The 25966-nt window shown below is 38.6% G+C and overlaps 1 protein-coding gene across 1 annotated transcript in view; it reads right to left on the bottom strand.

Annotated features, from left to right (window-relative positions):
* srbd1 (S1 RNA binding domain 1) overlaps positions 1–25966 on the bottom strand; it is a 389487-nt gene that overhangs the window by 43465 nt on the left and 320056 nt on the right. Inside the window, exons 17-18 of the mRNA XM_039738094.1 lie at positions 4657–4763; positions 2226–2402 (exon numbers count right to left, since the gene is read on the bottom strand). Coding sequence (XP_039594028.1) covers positions 2226–2402; positions 4657–4763 — 284 coding nt within the window. The remainder of the gene's footprint in view (positions 1–2225; positions 2403–4656; positions 4764–25966) is intronic.

The following is a 25966-nucleotide window of genomic DNA, read 5'->3' as shown; positions in this document are numbered from 1 at the left end:
ATTTAATTAATAACAAAATATACTCTTGATGTTTTAGAATCATGCCCATTATTTCAGTGTAAAGGCATACAAAATTCTAAACGTGCAGGTAGAAGACAACAGGTGTCGGAAGAATTACAAATAGTATTATAGAAACAGTGAATGACTCCACAGTACTGTGCCATTCTCCACTACATCTCAGCCCAGGCCCTAATGACTTTAACTGCTGATTTGTTTTAGCCCTGTTACAGAAACTGTGATACCTTTTACATTTTGGGGCTTCAACAAACATATACCCAACTAATTTAATCTTACTTTGCTTGGAATAAAAAAAAAAAGAAAAGCTGACTACCATTACCCGTGGATCAGCCAGTTCGGTTGTCTGATTCATTTATATTACTATACATTGTACTAAGGTTAGCCACACAATGGCGTGTAACTCCATTTGTTTTTCTGAATAGAAAATAAGCATTAAAAGGTATTGAAAATGACACTAGCTAAACTGTTTTAGTGTACGAGCAGAGTGCTTTCTGTAAAGTTTGGAAACATGTTTTCCTAAAGAGCACCATCAAACATACACTGTAGCAATTAGGGAATCCATTTCCAGGCTCCCAATTACCAGGAACCCGGACATTTTTCTGCTGTAATTCCCGGATGAACGGGAACGGCCAAGCTCATATATATAGTGTGTTAAAAGTGTAAAAATCGATCAAGAAATAACAGAGTTATAGTTGAAAATAATCAAGTGGCATGGTTTTTTGGCCCACGGTGTAGTGTGTTGTCGATTAATTCAGTCAACAACAGACCAGCAGCAGTCAGTATCGCGGCTCCGACTAAGACTGAGCACAGTGGACTGGGAGGAGTCTGTACTCTGCAGCTCACGAATGCCGGAACGAGGCAGACTTCATTGACGTCTGTCAGACAAAGGCTTTGAACAGCAACTTGAAATTGCAATGCGTCAGTCTGCTGAATCCACATTATCAAGAAACTTGCCATCACAGAATGATGACAAGAAAGTGGATGCATCAGTAAAAGCTGAAATGGCGGTGTTTCAGAGCAACGGCAAGCACAGGCGTGGTTTAGAACAAGTGTATCAGTAGCTGATGACTGTGCCGCCTACTTCAGTGGAGGTACAGCGTGCTTTCTCAGCGGCTGGCGTACTCTGCACGAAGATGCGCTCTCGCCTGGACGACCGCACGCTCAACACATTGTGCTTTTTACGCTCTTATTACCACAACTAACTAGATACATGTACTTAGATGACAGCATGAACTGCTTGTAGTTAAGGTTAGTCTGTTATTAGTGTCAACATATTGCAGTAGTTCTAAAACCTTTCACATGTGAGATGCCCGTGCACTGTGTCGTCCCCGGGAGCCCAGGAATGAATTCCCTAGTAGTAATATATACATTTTATGTTTCTTATTCAAACATGGGGAATATTTATAATAACAATGTTTTAGAAACACTTCCATATTTTCTTGGATCAACAAATAACCATTTAATTGATCTTTTAATGACCATTTAACAAACCATCTTATGGTTAATGGTTGTCTTCTTTTTAGGTTTTTGATTTATATTTATTACTATTATGAAAAGTAAGCTAAGTTATTGTGATTACTGTGTCTTTGTTCATATCAATCTTCCCAAGCCCTAACTCCAATGAGGAACATCCACAAAGACTTACACGGCCACACCTGACAATTACTATTCCACAAAGACCCCCACCTATCATGTGATCAGAGATTCTCTGTCTCACTCTCCCTCAATAATTATATAAAAAACACACTTCAGCAATAAAGCTCTTAGATTATTTATGTCCCAATTAACGCTAATTACAAGCTGACATCCTGGTAAAATGATATCATGTCCAACTGGGAATAAATCTCAGTTCAAATATTTGAACTTGTTTGCAGTGAATTTGCTTCCCAGAGCTCTGTATCCCATGTGGCCTTAACCAGTGGCTTTTTAGACAGTTACTGAACTTGCAATTGTTACTCCTAATTAGGCCCTCCCGGCTGGATTCTTAATTACTTTTCTGCTCCCTTCCAAGCCCTGCAGGGAAGCCTGAGACGCTCTAGACTCCCTTTACAATTCAGCAGTAAAATAGAAAGAGACAAATCTCATAATTCCATGCTAAACAGTCCTCAAGTAGTGCTTATTGTTAGAAGGATCATATCTGACGAGAGGCTTCATTCATTTCTGGAATATAGACTGTGAGGTCAGAAAGCTAAAATGAAACTTCTTACCTGCAAGTGTTCCTTAAATTCTCAGGATTGATTCTTATAAAGCCCGCACACTGTTGGAAGCTGGTTGGCCCCACTCCTTTCACCTTTTTCAGTTGTTCCCTGTTTATGAATGGTCCATTTTTTTCACGCCATTCAATAATATTCTTGGCTCGTCCTGCATTCAGTCCTGCAATATGTCTGAGAAAAAGGAAACCAATATTGCATATCTTGCTTTTCTACTTTCAGCTTTCGATGAAAGGTGTTTCGATGTTTGCATGTGACAAACTTCAATACAAATCACATGAAAGTAACAGAACCTTTGACTAGCTGGACATGAAAAGCTCCTATATAATATAATGCATAAAAAAACACTTAAAATACTATTTAAATATGACAAATCTCGCTAGTAGGGAAATTGTTAATAGGATACATGTGCTACTAATTCGATTATGTTAAAATATACTGAGAGGCTTACAATGCTGAATTGATTCTGTCAGGTTTTGAAGGGCAGTCATTGCTTTTCAATATACAAACAAAATTTATTTCAAAAGAGTACATGGCCAAGCTCCAGCACAAAATCATGACCACTATAAAAGTGACACACACAAAATGCACTTGAACAGCACAATAAAGCCGTGAGGATCAGTCAGTTAGGTTAGATTGGGGAGCATGCACTAGTACAGAGCGTTGCCGCACCCACCACACAATGAAACATCTCGGGATCCCGGTTGGCAACCCCCAAAGAAGACACGCGGTCCAGTCCCACCCTCTGGAAATGACCCCCTATCTTCTGCAGCCAGGTGTTACGTGGGCACCCCCCCCCCTGGCCTTCAACAATAAAGGATCCTGTGAATCAGATCATCCTCGGGGAATCGGGCAACACTGCCGAAGTGCCGTAACTGATGCTCCCTCACAATGCAGGTAATGCGCTTCATTCGGGACTCCGTGAGAAACACAAAGTCAAACCAGCAGTACCCAAGGATTCTCTGAAGAGACACAGTACCAAAGGAGTCCAGTCTTCATCTCATGTCACTGGATAGCGTCCATGTTTCGCAAGAACATAGCAAAACAGGAAGCACTAGGACTCCAAAGATTTAGTCCTTCGTCCTTTTGCATAGATATCGAGAGTGCCACACACACCCCTTTCAAGTGACCTCCTGCATAAAAGCCGGCATAAAATGTGTATTGTACTATAACTGCCATCCATTGGTACCTTTCTAAGTATCTTGTAGTAAAGAAAATTACATTACAGAACTGAGTAAGAGATGTAATATGTCTAATCTGTAGGACTAGTCCCTGAACCAGAATCAGTTGTGACAGTTAAACTGCACCATACATCTCAGCTACCCCAGACACCAAGACTCCATTCACTTGCACACTTATAGGATACTATCTGTAACACACAAAATATGTAATCTTATATCCATTATCATAATGGTAAATAATTTTGATTTATCTGTTAAAATTCTCAGTAAGAACTGTAAGGTTTTAACAAAGTATCTGGAACATCAATTTATCCAATTATCTGCATCTTATCTTAATTGCGTTGGCTAGAAAAGCAAAAGCCAGCTTTGGATGTGATTCCTTTTGATCACAAAACACCTTTACGCACAAACCCATACTTGATCACAATGGATGAGTGCAAACGCTGCAATTAATATAATATATCTTTTTGATGTGGAATAAAACTTGACTATTTGGAAAATACTAATGCTGGAACTGGGAAATGTGCTAACAGTATCCCCAAAGCTTTCAGTCAGTAGCACTAATCCATCCAGCACCAGGCAGTTTTTCCAGGTGAAACAGCATACCTCTGTATATTTTTATTCAAATTCTATCAGAAATTGTTATTTCAGGGAAACGTATTTTTCAGTCAGACTAGGACTGTGTGCATGGCAGTGCATCCATTTCTCACATCTGACCAAATTGAATTTAAAAACTGTTTCAATCAATTAGACATGTTCCTTAAAGGCATCGATGGCGTTGGTATTCTTAAAAGAGAGCAGGGGCAACACTAAACTCACCACTCTTCATTATTTTTTTAATAACAGATGGCAGACAGGGAAAAAAAACAGAAGTTCTGGATCAGAATGAAAATGTATTATTTAAAACTTTGCTAAGAAGAATGCTCTTTAAAGCCGTCAAAGCAAGTCATAGAACCACACAGCTCATAATGAAAAGGGAAATGAAAAACAACTGTTCAAGAAACAAACCATAAGTCACTGGATTATGTGGGACATTTCCACAACCATTCAAACAATGCAGATTGGAAATCAGCTTTCAAAGAATGGCTAATGTTGTGCACACAGGTAAAATGATGTCTAAGCCTGTTGCTTCCCTACAACTGGCAAAACAACACAAGGCGTATTTGCCCCAAGTGAGACGAAGACTAAACAGAGTCTGTGTGATCCCATGCCATGCAATTACTACCAGTGGAAGGCATTCACCATACCTCATCAGCGTCTCTGAGCAGATGTTAATGTCAACTCCAACGAAACTGACACATTCCTCCACCACACTGGCCAAGGCAGCTTTCAGGAGGGCCTGTGACACATCATGCTGCAAAATCAAATAAACCTTAATACACATGAATATATATGTTATATTAACTTTTTAAATATCCTGCACAAGTACATTTGATCATGTTCATAAAGGGACATTAGCTCTCTTCAGTCCAGTGGTTCTTTACTTCAGTTGCTGACCCACTTAACCACCAAATACTGGACTTCAGAGGAAATAAAAGAAGATCTAGTAAGTAAAATGTCTGAAACCAAAGCCTTCATGCCGATTCCTAGTATGTCTACATCAGCACTGCTTATATGCATTCAGTGTTTCCCAGTGAATCTCCAGGTTGCCGAACTTTACACTGTGTCCCGGAGTCTTCTTATCTCCTACATTGCCACAGCCCTGTGCAGATATGGGACTCCTCATTGTGTACAAACAAGGACACCTCAGAAAGTAAAGGTAATCTGAAAATTCCACGGTAACTGCAATGGACAGAAGCTGATACAATACAACACAAAAACACATGGGGGACTGAAGTGAGCTGGAAGAGGGGTGTCCAACTCCGGTCTTGGTGGGCTGCACTGGCTGCAGGTTTCTATTCTAACCATCTCCTTAATTAGTGAGTCGTTTTTGCTGCTGATTAACTTGTTTTACTTTAGTTTTTAATTGCTGCGACTCAGACCGCTTAGTCGTTTCTTTTTCCTTAATGAGTTAATGACCAATAATGTGACACAAAACAAGCTGCCAGCTAACCAGAAAATCAAGAAAGGTGAAGGTCTCAGTCATGTTCCTCTGCTCAGCTCACCAAAACATCTTGACGGTGGTCTTAGAAAAAAACAGAAAATCAACAGTCTGCTGTGGCAGAATGAGAGCAGCTACAAGTCCTGATATTCAATAACAGCAAGAATCGGCTTCTCATAAGAAACTGGTAGGAGTGAAATTGGCTGGAGTTTGATGTTCCAGTTTAGCTGGTCATCTGTTGGTTCGTTGTACATCTCATTTCTGTTTGGCTGCCATTTAAATGAAGAAACGAATCAATTCAGAGGACTGAATCCTTTAAAATGAGTGGAAAAGGAGTTAATTAGCAGTGAAAACTGCTCGCTGATTAGGAAAAGGGTTAGGATGAAAACCTGCAGCCACTGCGGACCGCCAGGACTGGAGCTGGACAACCGCGTTCTAAGGTCTGATGAGAAACTGAGCTTTATGGTCATCAGACTAAATGCCATATTTGGTGTAAACTAAAAACACTGCACATTATCAAGAACACATCATCCCCACTATGAAGTATGGTTGTGGAGGTATCATGCTGTCGGGACGCATCTCTGCTGCAACCCCAGGACGGCTTGTGAGGGTAGATGGTAAAAATGAATGCAGCAAAATACATTAAGATGGAGTCTTTGAGAAGCCTGCGTCTTAGGGAGAAGACTTGCTTTCCATTAAGACAAAGACCCCAAGCATAAAAAGCCAAAGCTACACAGAAAATCACTTAAAAACAACAATGTTAGTGTCTTGGAATGGCTAAGTCAAAGTCTCACACATCAGTTAACATAACATTAACAAATAGCTTCTCATCTGACACAAGGCGGACTTTTTCGTACTGAAAAAACAAGAATGCCAAGATAAAGAATGCCTTATTCTGGTACCTTAATGAGTATAAACATATTAATACCCTAGTGGTCATGGCCTGTACTACTTAACTTCCTCAGGGAGTTCACATCAACTGCCTAAGCCAGCAGCAATTACTGATTAGATATGATGTAGGCATTTCTATCATATTTCAGCTGAAGTTAAATTCTGCTTAATGTATATACTTTTTTTTTTTTTTTTAATCAAAATACCATTTTAGTATGGTTAAGTGGTGTTTAGGGGTTTTCAACACATTTATTGTAAAAGCAGATGAAGCCGTTTGCCATTACGTCAACTCTAAAACATGAAAACGCACTCCAGCCAAGAAATGAATGCTATTCAACTCTCATTAACCAAGAAAGAAAGAAAGGCTGGAGGAGAAGTGTGTGCCTATTTGACAAAATCTAGACAACAGATTATCAGAAGACTTCCTGATTTCTGCTTCTTTAGTCAACAGCCAAGTTTTAATAACGGATTTACATAACATTAAACTGTCTGCACTCTAGCTAGACCGATGACAAGCATTTATTCACAAACTGAGTGCAGAACTTGGTTTGCCATGATATGGACTGCTACAGTTAATATTAGAATATAAAGCATCTTTACTACGGGGACTTGAAGTGGAAACAGAAGGTCTGAAAATAGATGGAGGTATGCAAATGCTGAATATTTTAAGGCATGAAGATCTCCTTACATGAACTTCACTTTCGCTAGAGCAATTTTTTTTTTCCATGTGTCTTTAGCCTGCAATGAATGCTGACATAGCTATACATTAAATAAAATAAGACATCTGAAAAATGTGAAGCAGCAAAAATAAAAGCAGTTTATCAGTGTGTAGGGCATGTGGCAAACTTCAATACAAATCACATGAAAGTAACGGAATCTGAGTGAATTCTTTGCTTTGCTTTGTCTAGCTGGACATGAAAAGCTCCTATATAAAATATCTCTCTATTATAAAAAAAAAAAATCCTGGAGAGAAACAGTAGGGCGACGAGACGTGATCTTCACGATAAGATTACGGAAGACACTTAAAAGACCCACGAGACTAAAGAGATTGACCACAGAGCGTCTTGCGGGGACTTTAAACATGAGACTTTGTGCCAAGCGATTGACCCAGGACCGTCTCGCAATGACGGAGAACATGAGATTCTCGCAGGACACACCCTGCTTACAACCAAATGAGAGGACAGGCAGCAACACACTCAGTCGTATTTTGGCTTTGACCACACGCGGATCCAGGGCTCTCAGCGCATATAAAGCGTATAAGGACAACCTATACTAATAAGAGGCAAAGCACTCACTGACTGACTGACTGACTGACTGACTCATCACGAATTCTCCAACTTCCCGTGTAGGTAGAAGGCTGAAATTTGGCAGGCTTATTCCTTACAGCTTACTTACAAAAGATAAGCAGGTTTCATTTCGAAATTCTACACATAACGGTCATAATGGTCAACAACGTCCACCATGTTGAACTTTCTTATTAATGGCCCCATCTTCACGAAATTTGGTAGGCAGCTTCCCTGCGCTAACCGAAACCAACGTACATACTTATTTTGGTGGTATGATGCCACTGTCAGCCGCCATATTGAACTTTCCAACGTCACTAATTCTCCAAATTCCCGTGTAGGTAGAAGGCTGAAATTTGGTACTTATTTCAGTGGTATGATGCCACTGTCGGCCTCCATATTGAACTTTTCAACAGTCTTTGTTACTTATGGGCCCATCTTCAAGAAATTTGGTACGCGGGTTCCCAACGCTAACTGAATCCTACTTACGTACATATATACGTCCATAGCCTGCAGCTCAGTCACCGTGTGAGGTGGCGCTGGGTCCCCTATCCCAACGCCTCCCATGTTGTTGGCTGCCTGCCTATATAAGGCCGTCCGTCGCTCCGGTCTCTTCATTCCCTTCCTTGCTTCGCCATGGTATTCACGTCTCCCTGCTGATAACTACAGCCTTTTTATTTAATCCACGGCTTCTCCGCTGTTTTATTGTTCATTTATTACGATTATAGTTATTGTGTAGGTATTTTAGACTTACTTTACATTGTTCAGGTACCCATTTCCTTTATCATTCCAACCATACCCGCATTAACATGTCTATCGAGGTGATCACCTTCGATCAAAGAACTGTCACTTACCAAGTGGTTTCCATGCCCGGAGATGGCACCTATCTTTTCCATTCTCTGTGTTACATATTGCGCGGCCATATCAGGCTTACTCTTGATATCCGGAGGAACATTGTGTCTTATGTATTAAATGACTGGGACAGGTTCAAGGTGTGGACTGATGACGGTACAGGAGATAATTAGACTACACAGGAGCACTAGAAGAGTGAAATGCTTAAGCCCTTCACCTATGGTTCTGCATGTGAGTTGATGGCTGCCACTGAATTGTTCGGTTGTCGCTTTTAAGTGTACTGAAATGGCCAAATATTTTACACCTTTCGACAACCGCCAATGCCTCTTAAACATCTTAGATTCACAGGTGACGATTTCAGTAGTGGACACTTTGATGTTTATGAATGTTTAAACTCTCAAAAGCTGGATGTGAAGTTATCGATGAAACCGGTTGTATGATTACAACGCTTGACAGATGCCAAATGTCACTTCAACACAAGTCCTACAAAAAATGTCGTAATTGAAACAAACCATGAAACTCAAACCGATTATGACAGCAGCAATCCAAGCTGTGAGATTTGAAACAAGATTACTGTTCACATGGCCAACTGTACGTTACATGCTCAAGAGTAAGCTCAGCGCACAGCTTGGTCATATTACAACTGGAGGGCCGAACTGACAATGTGTCATACAAAGAGATCCTTAACAAATAATTATTGGTGTATTTTCCCTCAGTTTAAAAAGGTTTACTTTTCTTCTTAATAAAAATTTTAAGGCAGTACTTCGCCGCTGTGAAGCGCGGGTATTTTGCTAGTTGTTTAATAAAAGGATAAGAGGTAATTATGTGAAATACCTGTATAGTGCTCACTATGGTGTAAAGTAAAATTCCAAAATCCTCCCTAGACCACAAATCTTTGGCATAAAAGTAATGTCTTATACAATTAAGCAAATAATCACCACCCCAACTAACAGTGTTCTAACAAAGAAAAATGTCCAAGCAACCACCACATACTAGAGATTTAGTGGCAAGTTTATGCGTAAGTTATACACATTTTTTTTTTTTTGATTCATAGATGGTGCAGAGCAGAAAGAGCATTAATGTGAAAGTGACATATGAAACAGTCGTCATTCTGTAACAACATAGATAATTACATTTACTTTAAGTCCACTTCACCATGAATCCAGGTAAGAAGCAGTACAAGCAAACCCTCACTGACCACTTTTGTAAGCATCAATGAGGTTTTCAAATAATTATCTGCCAAGTTAGTGACTGCATTATGCGTATACAGTGGCAGTTTTATCAGATGTACAGAATATGGTGTAACTGTTGCATGTTTAACCAACAGTGAATACGTTCCTACTCTAATGTGTGCAAATAATGCAATGCAACGATAGGTGCCGATAGATGAAATAAGTGCAACTGTGCAATTCAGAAATAGCTCTGGCAAGACTAAAGATTTATGGGGCACTGAATGAAGAGCACTGTAGTGAGTGCAAGACACTGGGAACAGCCACCCTGCTAGAGTTTCCAAGCAGAAGAGCTTCAAAGGGTTTGTTGATAATTGACTATTCCACAAAAACAAATTGCTTTGGACAGTCTTGTATCATTAAAAACAGACTACTAATAAAAAGGGTAAATAGAGACTGATAGAACAAGTGCAGACTAACAGATGGGCCACACTAACTCCACTAACAAAATGCACAACACATTGTACTTTGTCATGGTAAAGCAACCATCAACCCAAATGAATTTAAGCCCACGCCTGCAACAAATTCGGCCTGTTTCTAGGTAAAATGACAAGCATCATTACGAGCAGGTGAGTATACCAAATAAAATGCACACTCAGTTTACAAATGAAGAAGAACAGAATACCAGAAGAACAGCTACAGCTACAGGCTGTATATAAGAGGCAAGGACAGTAAATAAAATGGATGATATACTGCATACGCCAGTGGACTGACATAGGGCATGACTTTTATGCCATTGTTATGCCAGGTAAATTAAAAAAAAAAAAAAAAGACAGGTTTTTCAAATATTAAAAATTCATTGCTGAAAAATTTTTTCTATATAAAAGTAAAGCAATTATATAAGGAATGAATGCACCGATAAAGAATACTTTTGGAATCCAACAAGTAAACAAAATATGTGAAAGCTGCTTATGGTTTATAAAGCCTTAAATAATCTCGCCCCATCTTATATATCGGAATGTCTGACACCTTATATTCCAAATCGTAACCTCAGATCCTCAAATGAGTGTCTCCTTAGAATTCCAAGAACAAAACTTAAAAGAAGTGGTGAGGCGGGCGGCCTTCTGCTGCTATGCACCTAAAATCTGGAATAGCCTGCCAATAGGAATTCGCCAGGCAAATAAAGTAGAGCAGTTTAAAACACTGTTAAAAACACATTACTTTAACATGGCCTTTTTATAACTTCACTTTAACTTAATCCTGATACTCGGTATGTTCAATTTCCTCAAAATAACTATTCATGGTGGCTCTAAAATCCGTACTGACCCCTACTCTCTTCCTTCTCAAAGCTTCATGATGCTCCAACAATGATGGACAGATTAAAAGGCAGAAGTCTACGTGACCATCATCATCAGGTCCTTCCATGAGAACCCTAAATCCAAAGAGGACTGTTTCATTTATGTTAGGTAGAATACCCAGAGGGGACTGGGCGGTCTCATGGTCTGGAATCCCTACAGATTTTATTTTTTCTCCAGCCGTCTGGAGTTTTTTTGTTTTTCTGTCCCCTGGCCATTGAACCTTACTCTTATTCGATGTTAATTAATGTTGATTTATTTTGTTTTATAATTGTGTCTTTCATTTTTCTATTCTTTAATATGTAAAGCACTTTGATCTACTGTTTGTATGAAAATGTGCTATATAAATAAATGTTGTTGTTGTAGCTTTCAATAGCAAAACAGCACAGTGTAATTACATTCATCATCATATTATTTGACGGAAAAACTTGATTTCATTTCGTTTTAAATGACCAAAAACATGTTAAATTCTCTGATTTTTCAATTTTTGATTAAGACATCACATAGAATTTGCATTGGTAGTAATAATTAAAGTATGTATAGTACATAGTCTCATAAATTTGGGGCCATATACATTTCTCGCTGGAGAACAAAGACCATCTGCTTGCAGTAAAAGTTTAACTTCGAAGACAGCCAAAGCACTGCAAATCAAATATAAATCTTAACCAGAGTACCCCCTGGCATTAAAGATGATGCCAAACAAAAACAATTCACTTGAAAATAAAGCTCTTCACATTATTATATGGCTTAGTATCTTGAACTGACACATAAATGAAGAATCATCAATTAGTAAGTAAAGACTAAAGGTTTACTGGTAGGGATGAGGATAGCCTCAGCATTACATAAACTGGGCTTGAGAGATGTTATGAAATATATAAAGGACCCACATTTGTTGCATTAATTAAATATTCAAGAAATTAAACTGATTTAATTATATGAATGAACAAATAATGCATTACCATATCCGCAGCTGCTATAGTCACTATAGGAAAGGCAAAAAAACAACCCTTGCATATATACACAAACACACGTACAGAGATTGAGCATCCCTAATCCGAAACGCCAAAATCTGAAATGCTCCAAAATCAGAAACTTTGAGTACCGTCGTGACACCACCAAAGTGGGGAACAACAGTTGTGCAGATTCCGAGTAGATTTATTCATTTTGAGCTGGAGATTCTGGTCCCCCATGAAGCATCTAGTGCCACTAAACTACGACACAACAGAAAACCAGGTACCTTGCGAAGCAGCGAGCGCCACAAAGCACCACCTCTCGACTGACCGACGGACTAATGGGAGCTGTCACCTGTGAAATAGGGTAGGGGGGTAATTAGTGAAACGTTAACAACTGTGCGGCAGCTCAAAAGTGAAACCTATATTTTCTTATCACATTATTTTAAAAAAATATCCAGAATACATTGTATGAGGAGTGCTGTGGTTGGGGCTGGTACTTCTGAAATTCTTGCCAAAACAACTTAGCATCAAACCTGGTGAGTTTCTGGAAGCTACAGTGATGTTATGAAACAGTTTATCCACCTTTTCCTGCTCCAAATGAAGCACTGGAACCTCAGAAATCCAAGAATGCTGAAAGAAAAGTAGCAGCCATGATGTGAAAGAATGATTTGTGATTTCAGATTAAAGGATTGCATCTGTTATTACCAGAAACCTTGTTTTTCTTTTCTCCAAAGGTCTCACTAAAGTTAAGACTCTTTATCATTTGTCTTCTCTCACTTGAGGAGAGTTTTGTTCCAGTTATCCAGCCATTCTAACAGGATGCCGAGGACTGCCAAGTGAATCAACCAGACCCAGGAGTCCATTTTAAATTAAGGTAGAAAGGCTCACCTGGAGTGTGGAAAGTCCCTCTTAGTCAGGATTTACTTCAGCCCAGGCTTGTTTCTGTGATGTCTGTCTTAAAAGAAACATCATCTTGACAGTTTTATGTAAAAAGGCCTGTGGTCTCTTTGTTGTGATACATGTGTTGCTTTCAATTGCTCTTTCCTTTATTCACACCAGCAAAGTATCTGATGAATGAACGCCTGCCTTGAGGGGACAGATATCACTCAGATTCTACACACAACTAGGCACACCTCCCAGCAATGCCGTTTCTAGCTGTTTACAGCTGCATTTAAATAGAATATATTACAATATTATAAATAGAATAGTAGAAGCTCCTTGCTAAATAGAAGTGGAAATGTATGGGGAAAAAATCTCACTTACAATGGTGAGTCTAAAGGGCAAGCCACAATCACATTTAAAATCACAATAATCTTGTTTGGATACTTCTAGTGTTGTATGATACTTATAAAACAGTGCTGACTGAACATGCCCTCTATAAATATATGAGAAAATAATTCAACAAGTCTTAAGGTATAGACAAAAATCAATTGAAACAGGAAAACACACTCCCGGAAAAAAACAAAAACAACCCAATGCTAATACAAAGGACCTTCTTCATAGCAGAAACACACACATACACCAAAAATACACCAAAGATCTCCTGTGACCAACAGTGGGATACATATGATCTACTAACCAGTCAGTGAGCCACAAATCCTTACCTTATAGAGACTTTAATATTTTTACAGTGTGATAGCGTTTGATCCCTATTAAAGTGAAATCAACAATAAGAGTACCACCTATATTAGTATTTTTAACCAAAATTACATTACTAACAAAATTAAGAAGAAATGCTCTGCAGGGATGGAATATTTATATCTCTCGATTATAAAAAAAATCCTGTGGGAGGGAATGACTGGGAGACGACAAGTGATCTTCACGTTAAGATCACGGAAGACACTTAAAAGACCCGCGAGACGAAAGAGAATGGCCAGGGAGCATCTTGCGGGGACTGTAAACACACAGATCCAGGGCTCTCAGCGCATATAAAGCGTATAAGGACAATATGTTATAAATGAAATGTCGATGACTAAACAAAGAAGAAAGAGCAGTGTGGAGAAAAGAAACTCAAAAGCGTTTGAGAGAAAAAAATGCAATAAAGAATAATCTAGATGCAAATTCAGAAAATAAGGAAAGTAATTATCAGCCCGGAACAAGTGGAACTGAAAAAAAGCACGTCCAATCGGGCTCAGAATTAAAAGACAAAGAGTAAAAGACAAAGTAGAACTTCATAAAGACGTTCAGAAACGTTGGCGCGATACACATGCAGAACAGGGTAAAGATTAAGCAGTGGAATTCGAAAGGTTTAAAAAAATAATTCCAAATATTGCTTTTACTGAAGTTCTAAAATAAAAGGGAAACTAATGAAACAGAAACCACTCCAAGAAAAAAAAATATTGTAAAAGTGTGTACACGGGGGTTTGGCGAGTGAAGCGAGAAGGGGGCATAGCCCCCTAGTGTATGTGTGTGTATATATATATATATATATATATATGTATATATGTATATATATATATATATATATATATATATATATATATATATATATATATATATATATATATATATATATATATATATATATATATATATATATATATATATATATATATATATATATATATATATATATATATATATATATATATATATATATACATATATATATATATATATATACATACATACATATATATATATATATATATATATATATACATACATATATATATATATATATATATATATATATATACATACATATATATATATATATATATATATACATATATATATATACATACATACATATATATATATATATATACATATATATATATACATACATATATATATATATATATATATATACATACATACATATACACATACATACATACACACACACACACGTACAGTGGTGCTTGAAAGTTTGTGAACCCTTTTGAATTTTCTATATTTCTGCATAAATATGACCTAAAACATCAGATTTTCACTCAAGTCCTAAAAGTAGATAAAGAGAAACCAGTTAAACAAATGAGACAAAAATATTATACTTGGTCATTTATTTATTAAGGAAAATGATCGAATATTACATATTTGTGAGTGTAAAAAGTATGTGAACCTCTAGGATGATCAGTTAGTTTGAAGGTGAAATTCGAGTCCGGTGTTTTCAATCAATGGGATGCCAATCAGGTGTGAGTGGGCACCCTGTGTTATTTAAAGAACAGGATCTATCAAAGTCTGCTCTTCACAACACATGTTTGTGGAAGTGTATCATGGCACGAACAAAGGAGATTTCTGAGGACCTCACAAAAAGAGTTGTTGATGCTCATCAGGCTGGAAAAAGTTACAAAACCATCTCTAAAGAGTTTGGACTCCACCAGTCCACAGTCAGACAGGTTGTGTACAAATGGAGGAAATTCAAGACCATTGTTACCCTCCCCAGGAGTGGTCGACCAACAAAGATCACTCCAAGAGCAAGGCGTGTAATAGTCGGGCGAGGTCACAAAGGACCCCAGGGTAACGTCTAAGCAAGTGAAGGCCTCTCTCACATTGGCTAATGTTCATGTTCATGAGTCCACCATCAGGAGAACACTGAACAACAATTGTGTGCATGGCAGGGTTGCAAGGAGAAAGCCACTGCTCTCCAAAAAAAATTGCTGCTTGTCTGCAGTTTGCTAAAGATCACATGGACAAACCAGAAGGCTATTGAAAGAACGCATTGTGGACGGATGAGACCAAAATAGAACTTTTTGGTTTAAATGAAAAGCGTTATATTTGGAGAAAGGAAAACACTGCATTCCAGCATAAGAACCTTATCCCATCTGTGAAACATGGTGGTGGTAGTATCATGGTTTACGCCTGTTTTGCTGCATCTAGGTCAGGACGGCTTGGCTTCATTGATGGAACAATGAATTCTGAATTATGTCTGAGAATTCTAAAGGAAAATGTCAGGACATCTGAACTGAATCTCAAGAGAAGGTGGGACATGCAGCAAGACAACAACCTTAAGCACACAAGTCGTTCTACCAAAGAATGGTTAAAGAAGAATAAAGTGAATGTTTTGGAATGGCCAAGTCAAAGTCCTGACCTTAATCCAATCGAAATGTTGTGGAAGGACGTGAAGCGAGCAGCTCATGTGAGGAAACCCACCAACATCCCAGAGTTGAAGCTGTTCTGTACGGAGGAATGGGCTCAAATTCCTCCAAGTCGGTGTGCAGGAATGAAAAGTTACCAGAAACGTTTAGTTGCAGTTATTAATACTGAAAATACTGAAAGCAAAGGTTCACATACTTTTGCCACTCACAAATATGTAATATTCGATCGTTTTCCTTAATAAATAAATGACCAAGTATAATATTTTTGTCTCATTTGTTTAACTGGTTTCTCTTTATCTACTTTTAGGACTTGAGTGAAAATCTGATGATGTTTTAGGTCATATTTATGCATAAATATAGAAAATTCTAAAGGGTTCACAAACTTTAAAGCACCACTGTATGTATATATATATATATATATATATATATATATATATATATATATATATATACTAGCAGAATACCAGGCTTCGCATGGAGAAGTAGTGTGTTAAAGAAATTATGAAAAGAAAAGCAAACATTTTAAAAATAACGTAAGATGATTGTTAATGTAATTGTTTTGTCATTGATATGAGTGTTGTTGTCATATCTATCTATCTATCTCTCTATATATATATATATATATATATATATATATATATATATATATATAGCAAAATACCTGCGATTGGCAGCGGAGAAGTAAAAAGAAAAGGAAACATTTTAATAATAACGTAACATGATTGACAATGTAATTGTTTTGTCATGAGTGTTGCTGGCATATATATATTATATATTATATATACACACACACATCTATACACATACATATATACAGTTATATATATATATATATATATATACATATACACACATACATATATACATATACATATATACACATACTGTATATATACACACACACATATATACATACTGTATATACAACATATACATATCTACATATATACTGTATATACAAATATATATACAAATCTACATATATATATCTACATATATATATTAGGGGTGGGACAAAAAATATCATCCCTGGTTAAAATTGGGCAGACTTAAAAATAAAGTGGTAGTTTAAGTACTTTAAGTAGATTTTCAGAATAGTATTGTCTTTAAATAATAATAACCAAAATTTCAACATAAAGTGCAGTTTTTCTTCTTAAAAAATAAGTCAGAAACATAAAAGGTAATTTGACCAGCTTACTCTTTAAACTCTGAGTAACATTAGCCAAAATTATTTTGTACATTAGGCTAAACCAGTGTGATCATTGAACATTTTGTAATTAGATGTAATTAGAATTACTAACGGTCACGGAAGTCCAATGATGCCCAGTAAGAGCCACAAAGTCCGCTTTCTGTAATGCATCTAATTTTGCTTGCTTTTCAGTGTGCACAAAACCATGCTTTTATCAAGGCTTCCGCCGGTAGTCGAAATGATCAGTCGAGGAACGCGCTTTATTCCGACTCTAACATTTTTGTAGCTGTGATGTGTGCATCAGTGTAATGGATGTACCAGGAAATCATGCATTGACAAAAGTTCCGCTTGCTTGGAATTGAAAGTGTGATTAAATGCGTTATTTTTTAACGCGTTATGGAGTACATGCATCGAAGCTTCTCAGCTGTGCTTGTGCTAAGAAAGGGAAAATTTTAAAAATAACGTAACATGATTCTGCGTTAACCTAATATTTTTTCATACGCCCCAAACCAAGGAGATGCTAAGGTAAAATGAATCAGTAGCGCAGACATAGTCAGTACACCCTCTCGGAATCGAACCTCAATGTCGGCGTTAGAAGCGAAGACTCTACAATTAGCCACAGCGTGGCTTGTCTATGCGAGTATGTACTGTAGATCGGGTATATATATACATTTATATATATACCGTATCGCAGTGGAGAAGTAGAAGTTATGAAAAAGAAAAGGGAACATTTTAAAAATTACGTAACATGATTGTCAATATACAGTAATTGTTTTGTGAGTGTTATTGAATGTTGCTGTCATCAAGGATTTGATTATCATTATTTCTTTCAATCAGGCTCGTATTTGTAGGATGTGTTCAAGTTACATTCCGTGTTTGTCAATCGTTGTAAAGATAAGAGGTTTCATTCATCGATTAGTTCCTTACTGCATCAATAAACAGCTCATCTTCCTCTTTATCTGAGATGTGACAAACTGCATGCACGGGTTTTTTTACACTGTCTTCCTTTAGCGTGACATTCACTTTTTCCACCGTGTGCCTTGTTTCGCAGTAGCTGCACTGATGAATATGATTGTATGTATAAGACGCTTCATATTTTTTGCTGCCTTCTCAATTGTGTAATTCGGGTTTTGTTCAGCACTCTTTGGAACTGTTGCTTTTTGTCTGCGCACGCGCCAGTTCACGGAGCCGCTTGGTGTTCTTGCATCGAAGGTTCCCAGCTGTACTGGTGCCATCTCGTGTAATGTCAGCTAAGACCCGGCACTTAAAAGTTTCTCTCACAGTTTCAATGAGTTTGTGCCAAACACCACCCTGACCATCTCATCTTCCTCTGCATAAGCACAGTCCTTCACACGTGAATATTTACCGGCAGTGTTTGTATTGGATTGCCGCTGATGGACGGCCTTAAATGGGCAGGCACTAAATTACAAACGCTAGTGGCAGCCTGTCTATGAACTTAATTTAATATAAACTTACGGTTCACGCCGTGCTTTGTTTCCAGTAGCTGTACTTATGAATATGCTTGTATGCATCATTTGCTTCATAATGTTTTTCTGCCTTCTCAATTGGTGAAATGGCGCTTTGTGCTCATCGCTGTTTGGAGTTCTTCCTTGTTCTCTACGTACTTACGTAGGAGGCGTGATGATGTCACACGAAACTCCGCCCCCCACGGCCATCTCCAACTCAAGACTCCATTACATTATATGGGGAAAAATAGCTTCCAGTTATGACCCTTATGCGTAGAATTTCAAATGAAACCTGCCCAACTTTTGTAAGTAAGCTGTAAGGAATAAGCCTGCCAAATTTCAGCCTTCTACCCACACGGGAAGATGGAGAATTAGTGATGAGTCAGTGAGTCAGTGAGTGAGTCAGTAAGTGAGTGAGTGAGGGCTTTGCCTTTAATTAGTATATATATATATATATATATATATATATATATATATATACACTTCGCACTCTCCAACTAGCATTTTTTTAACTGGCACTGCGCTTTTATTGCTCTTTAAGTAATATTGTTTTTATCCGTATGCTGCTGCTGGAGTATCTGAATTTCCCCTTGGGGATTAATAAAATATCTATCTATCTATTTTCTCAGTTGCCAAAGGTCCCCCACTCACAAATTCAAAAATTTCAATAAACAACACAGCTACTGCATTCTGGAAAGATCATTCGTAATCTGCTTTTGTGCTGTGGCCTGTACTTCTGTTGTTACTGGACGACTTCTCGTTGCACACATAATACAAAAAAATTTGGACATGTGCATCAGTAGGATTTGCAACCCAAGGAACCAAGTTACCCGAACTACTCTATAACATTTCAATAATTATTTACCACTCTGATGTGGACCTTTCTGATCATAAAATATGTCACTACGATAGCAACCGATGCGAAGAATTCATAACAAACAGCAGAATTACGGTATTTGAGGGTTCCTCTAGTGTGGGTCTTGCACGATTTGGCTCAAAAATGAATCAGCACATCATCATCTCAGAACAGGCTTAAGTTTCGAGTTTGGTCTTTTTCTGTTGAGCTGTTTTAGCTCTAGACCATCTTCAAGAAACTGTGATACACAGACACACAGCCATCATCGAGATATCTATCTTTTCAGTGTCGGGGACCCTAAAACATTAAGGTCTGTCGAAAAACTGGAGATTGACTTTTTTGACGAATCTAAAGCTTTTACTTCTCCCCCATAGACGACAGGTTATGGTGGGTTTGGTGCAAAGCAAAAAAGCAGGTCAAAGTTTTGATTTGAGCTAGATTTGACTTCTATTATTTTATCCTAGATTTCTAAGCTAAAACAGTTAGATTTTTTAATTTAAACTAGATTTTGCTTCTTAGTACAACCTAAAATGTATTTCTCTCTTGATTCTCATCTGTGTGCATTTTACTGAATCCATCTTTATTTCCTAACTACGGATTACATTCTCCTTTACATATTTAGGCTGATTGTACTATTGGAAAAATACAGGAATCAACAGAGCAAGCAAATGAATTACTAAAACTGTAACTGTAAAAACTCTCAAATTAATATTAAATAACATGTAAAAAATGTTTGTTCACTAACAGTGGCAGGACTGCCCTTTCATTTGTACTTGTGCTTTGCCCTTTGTGGCCATTATACTATCTCTCTCATCAACCCACATTTACGTGGTTTACTGCTGACGCCAACTTGAATGCAGACCAATTTGCGGAGAGACATCTCTACATTTACTACTCCACTAAGAAATTGGATCATCAAGTCTGAGTACTGATGAGTGAACACTTTCCTCATAAATACTGACTTGCACATTTGACTTGACTTGATGAGCAATGAAGTTAAGGTACATGGACCAAAAAAAAAAGCAAAAGACACTGCTTGCTGAATCAGAGTTCCATAAAAATGACACCAAGCATTAAAAGTAGACATGCTCGTCTCCATGCAGTTCTTTACTCCACATTGATTCCTTAAAAGTTCATGTTCATGAGTTTCACCATTAATCTTTTTTGCTTGGCAACGTATCATGTAATGGTGCATGCAGGTGACATTACAAATGAAAACGAATTAAAATTTCATTACAAGATTAAAATTAATACTCAAGGCTTTTCGCCAAAGAGTACAAAACAGAACTTTCAAGAAAATGCTTTCAAATGAGGAGTTAATAGGTTGGTAGTCTAAGACGATGACATAGGATCCTTTATTTCTTCAAGTTGTCTAACTGATTCAAGTGGCAGGTCCGGCTCTTCTTAAAGCAGCTGGAAGTATATATGTCTTTACTATTGGCAAAGATGATACTCCAGCTTTCATTTGTTTCTGACATTGATGGCCTATCATGGAACCAATGGCACTCCCTAAAACAGCAATCCAAGTCCAGATTTAACCTATCAAGAATGAGGTGAGCACATCAAGACCTGCTCATGCCACACACAGCAAATATGTTCAAAAAAATAAAACCATACTCAACAAACATTTTGAAGTTTATGGTATAATGTTTTATTACCCAGCAGTTAAATAATTATAACTTTGGAACTTGGTAAAAAAAAAAAAAAAAAAAAGAAGTACAGAGACACTGTTTTGCTTCATCAGATGTACAAAGCAGAAATATTCACCTTCTGTCTTTGAAGACTTCAAGATAAGATGCTCCAACGTGGAAATGAAAAGAATAAATAACACGTACGATGTTCAAAGGCAAAACACAGTCTTTAGAGATACATATCTTCTAGTTTTTCAGCTTAACAACTCCTGTTAGTATTTAATATTCTTTTTAAATATTAGTGAAAAGTCAAGCAAAACTACACCTTTTATTGGCTGACTAAAAAGATTATAATATGCAAGTTTCTGAGGCAACTCGGGCCTGAATTGCCTCAGAAACTTGCATATTGTAATCCTGTTAGGTTAGGGGTTAGGTAGATAAAGTAGGAGTTACCTGAACGACACCATTCCAGGACGATGGATTGGAAGAGGTGGACAACAAGACCTTGCTCATCGTCTATGGCCGCTCAGGTCTCCAGACTTTACCCCCTGCGATTTTTATCTATGGGGGTACATTAAAGAAAGAGTGTTTGCTCCACCTATGCCCGCTAATCTTCAAGATTTGCCACATCGAATTGAGGAAGCTGTGAATTCAGTAACTAGGGACCAATTGACTCGTGTGTGGCAAGAAATGGTCTACCGTTTTGATGTTTGTCGTGCTACACATGGTGCTCATATTGACTGCATGCAACCTCAAGGACCAAACTTGAATTTGGGGAAACGAGCAGTTTTGTAGCATGTCCACGTATGAAAATCCAGTCACGGTTTGCTACGCAAAAAAGTAAGGTCCATAAACTTTGCTTGTAGAAATGGCACAAAACACATTTACCCGCCGTGAGTCTCTTTCATGTTCGACGACTATGCAGGGATTTTCATACCCCCAAATTCTAACATTGTGGCTCGGTGGCATTCACTGGTACTTTTTGGTGGGCTTTTAAACTGTGAACTTTCCTCTATCCAGTGATGTGTGGATTGTGTTTCTGTCTTATACTGTTTGCTTGAAATACATTTTTGAAATCTGCTCTTTCATTTTGAAAGAGACTTTGTAGCGGTGCCACATAGTTAGTGTTTAAATGTCAGTTCTGTGCGTGTCTCGTTTCATTGTCCCATTGACTGTGTGTATGTGTATCAGTTAATGTTGTCCCCGTAAAGGAGGACGGATGATGGGAGGAGTTCACAACCGCTAATCTGGAAAGCACCTGTATATCAATCAATCAATTACTGCCGTCACGGACTATTTAAGGAGAAGAGAAGGAGACGAAGGGAAAAACTAGCACGAGGGAGAGAGAAAGAGGAGAACCAATTTCGCATTCACGACTACAACTTGCTTGCCGATTCATTTCATTGCGCTTTGATCCAGTTTGTTTTTCATTCATCCGGACTGCCTTTCAACCTGCTTGCTGCTGAAGACCCCGGGGTCGAATCATCATTCGCCACACGCCGAGGAATCACGGTGAGGTTGTTCCAAACGCCGGGAAATACAAACACTACAATTGCCGCTAATCAGTATCCGTATTCAGGACATTTATTCACGCTGGACTCAAGTTCACGCATCATTCTGTTTGCTAGTCATTTGTCGTTTGTGTGGTGTGTGTTATATGTTACGTGGACAAGGGAGGGGATTTGTATATATATTTTCAGTTTTGCTTTGGGATTGTTGGGGTGGAGGAATATTTGGGTGTGCATTTGTCTTGTGGCGTGTCTTGTCTCATTTAATACATTTATTCCTGTTTAATTTTACATTCTGCCTACTGTGTCTTTGCATTTCAAACCGTCGATTGTGGGGAAAGTTTATCTGTGTAGGAGTACGGCTTGACAGGAAAGGCTTCTCAGTAAATTATCCAGGCCACAGGTCTTGGAGGTGTAGCTGCCGGCTGGGAATAAGGGGTCAGCCGTTACAACTTTACCCAATGTGATTTTTATCTATGGGAGTACATTAAAGGAAGAGTGTTTGTCCCACCTATGCCCGCTAATCTTCAAGATTTGCCACATTGAATTTCAGGCAAGTTGTAATCTACAGAAGGGGCCCGAGTTGCCTCGAAAACTTGCATATTGTAATCTTTTTAGTTAGCCAATAAAAGGGGTCATTTTGCTTGACTTCTCACTATATTCATAATGGCTAACACGGTACAACACCCTAGTGCTACTAATATTCTGAAAAAGAAAAATCTTGCAGGCAATGGTTACTGGACCTCTGGTGTTGAGTATCCACTATAAGCCATCTTTTTAATATCACCAGTCCCTGTGTTTATGATGCAGAATTAAATCACTAAATGTGAAACAATATCATTTAAAGATTATATACATTTTTACAGGCTTTTTTTATATTACTGAAAGATCACTGGGACACATTATTAGTGGCACCTACTTCCTCTATGCAATATATTGCATAATCTGCAAAAACCATCAGTGCTATATAAAGAAAGATAAAACAGGACACTAACAGCTCATGTCTATGCACAACTTGCAGAAAGAATGGGAAAGACGTCAAGTACATGTATATTCCTACACAGTGTGGAAGTACGTGTTACATGCTTCATAATGAGTGTATCACGAATAGCAGGCCTGCCGGGGTTTAATGGAAAACAGTGCCATGGGCATACTGAAAAAGTAGCCACTATAAAAATACCCAGCCAGGAATGGGCATATGATTGTAAAGAGCCTGTGTGACGATGTGGGTTCTGGCTCCACACTCCCTTTGATGTTTGGAAGCACTTGAACCCAACACCGTCGATAACGTAACCGAAGTGAGCTAGTCAGTGAAGGCAAATAAACACTTGAGCAAGGGGTGGTGCAAAAAGTGAATAGTGCTTTTATTTAAAACAGACAACAAAACAGGTGTTCAAATAAATAGTGCAGTTCTCAAAGTTCTTTAAATAAATAAATAATCCATTAAAAGAACATGGAGGTAAAACCAATAAATAGAAAAAAACACAATCCTTAAAAACCAGAGGTTAAAATCTTCTCATGGAAGCAGTCTTTAAAACAACAACAAATCCGTGCATCGTTTCTGTTAGCGCCTCACCTGCTTATCCCGCTTGGGCTTAGCAGCGGGCAAGACGCTCTCTGCAGCTGCCCTCCTCTTACACACACGCGAGACTGGAGACCTCCCGATCCCTGGCTTCGGTTTGGCACTCATCCCAGTCCCCGAGACTTGATTACCCCAATGGCCAGGACGCACACATTGGGAACTCCACCACCAAGCTTCCCGACTTACGCTGCCTTTCCGCGGCCTTCTGCGGCTCATCGCTTTCCTCTGGGCACTCCCGCTACATGGTCGCTCAGCGGGAGCAACATCAACTCAAACACCTGGGTGTCGGCCTAACACCCAGCTTCCTCACAGCTGCCCTCGAAGCGATCGATCGCGCGCCACCACACGTACGCACCGCCTGCTTCCTCGCTCCCTGTAACCTCCGTCCTCTTCCTTTCTTATCTCGTTCCTTTCTCAATCCCCCACAACCGACTCGCGCTTCTTTTAAACTGACGAGGGCCACAGCAGCTGCAGCATTAGCCACGGGACCTGTGCACTAGGTGAGAAACGCCCACACCCTATGGATTGCCCCGCGGCTCGCTATGGCCCAACGACTCGCTAAGCCGCGAGCGCGTCGATTATTTATTTAAAAATGGCCTTTACTCAGTGAGCTGTGGACCCGCTATACCACAGCCTGTAGATAAAAGGGGTTTATAGAGGCTGGCTTTAGGTATTTATCTCTGCTGGTTTGTGCGCTACCTTATCCAAACTTTGGTCAGGTAGGCACAATACTGGGCTATTCAAAATGAAAAAGCAGATTTCAAAAATGTATTTCAAACAAACTGCATAAAACAGAAACACATTCCACACATCATTGGATAGAGGAAAGTTCACAGTTTAAAAGCCCACCAAAAAGTACCAGTGAATGCCACCGAGCCACAATGTTAAAATTTGGGGGTATGAAAATCCCTGCATAGTCGTCGAACATGAAAGAGACTCATGGCGGGTAAATGTGTTTTGTGCCATTTCTGCAAGCAAAGTTTATGGACCTTTCTTTTTTTGCGTAGAAAACCGTGACTGGATTTTCATACGTGGTCATGCTACAAAACTGCTTGTTTCCCCCAACTTCAAGAAGATTTGAATGACTTTATTTTCATGCAAGATGGTGCCCCGGAGTTACCTGAACGACACCATTCCAGGACGATGGATTGGAAGAGGTGGACAACAAGACCTTGCTCATCGTCTATGGCCTCCCAGGTCTCCAGACTTTACCCCCTGCGATTTTCATCTATGGGGGTACATTAAAGAAAGAGGGTATGTTCAGCCCATGCCCGCTAATCTTCAAGATTTGCCACATCGAATCGAGGAAGCTGTGAATTCAGTAACTAGGGACCAATTGACTCGTGCGTGGCAAGAAATGGTCTACCGTTTTGATGTTTGTCGTGCAACACATGGTGCTCATGTTGAGTGCAGGCAACGTCAAGGACCAAACGTGATGTGCGGAATGTGTTTCTGTCTTATACAGTTTGTTTGAAATACATTTTTGAAATCTGCTCTTTCATTTCGAATAGTCCTGTATTATTAGGATCTGTCTATCTAAAGGTATGCCAACCACAAAATGGGAACACATTTAATTAAAGGTGTGGGCTATGCAGCCCACCGGTCAGTGCTTTTCTTTTGTGGGTGTAGACGGTTGTGAACACATCAATTATCACGTGCTCCATGATAGCAATCTTTGGCTTTGAGCCTCCAGAGGGATCATACAACAGTATATTAAGGTGTGCTTTTGAATAGGATG

Source organism: Polypterus senegalus, chromosome 16, assembly GCF_016835505.1.
Source record: "Polypterus senegalus isolate Bchr_013 chromosome 16, ASM1683550v1, whole genome shotgun sequence".
NCBI classification, from domain to species: domain Eukaryota; kingdom Metazoa; phylum Chordata; class Cladistia; order Polypteriformes; family Polypteridae; genus Polypterus; species Polypterus senegalus.
Note: the sequence above shows the minus strand (reverse complement) of the source record. Positions and strands in the feature narration are given on the sequence as shown.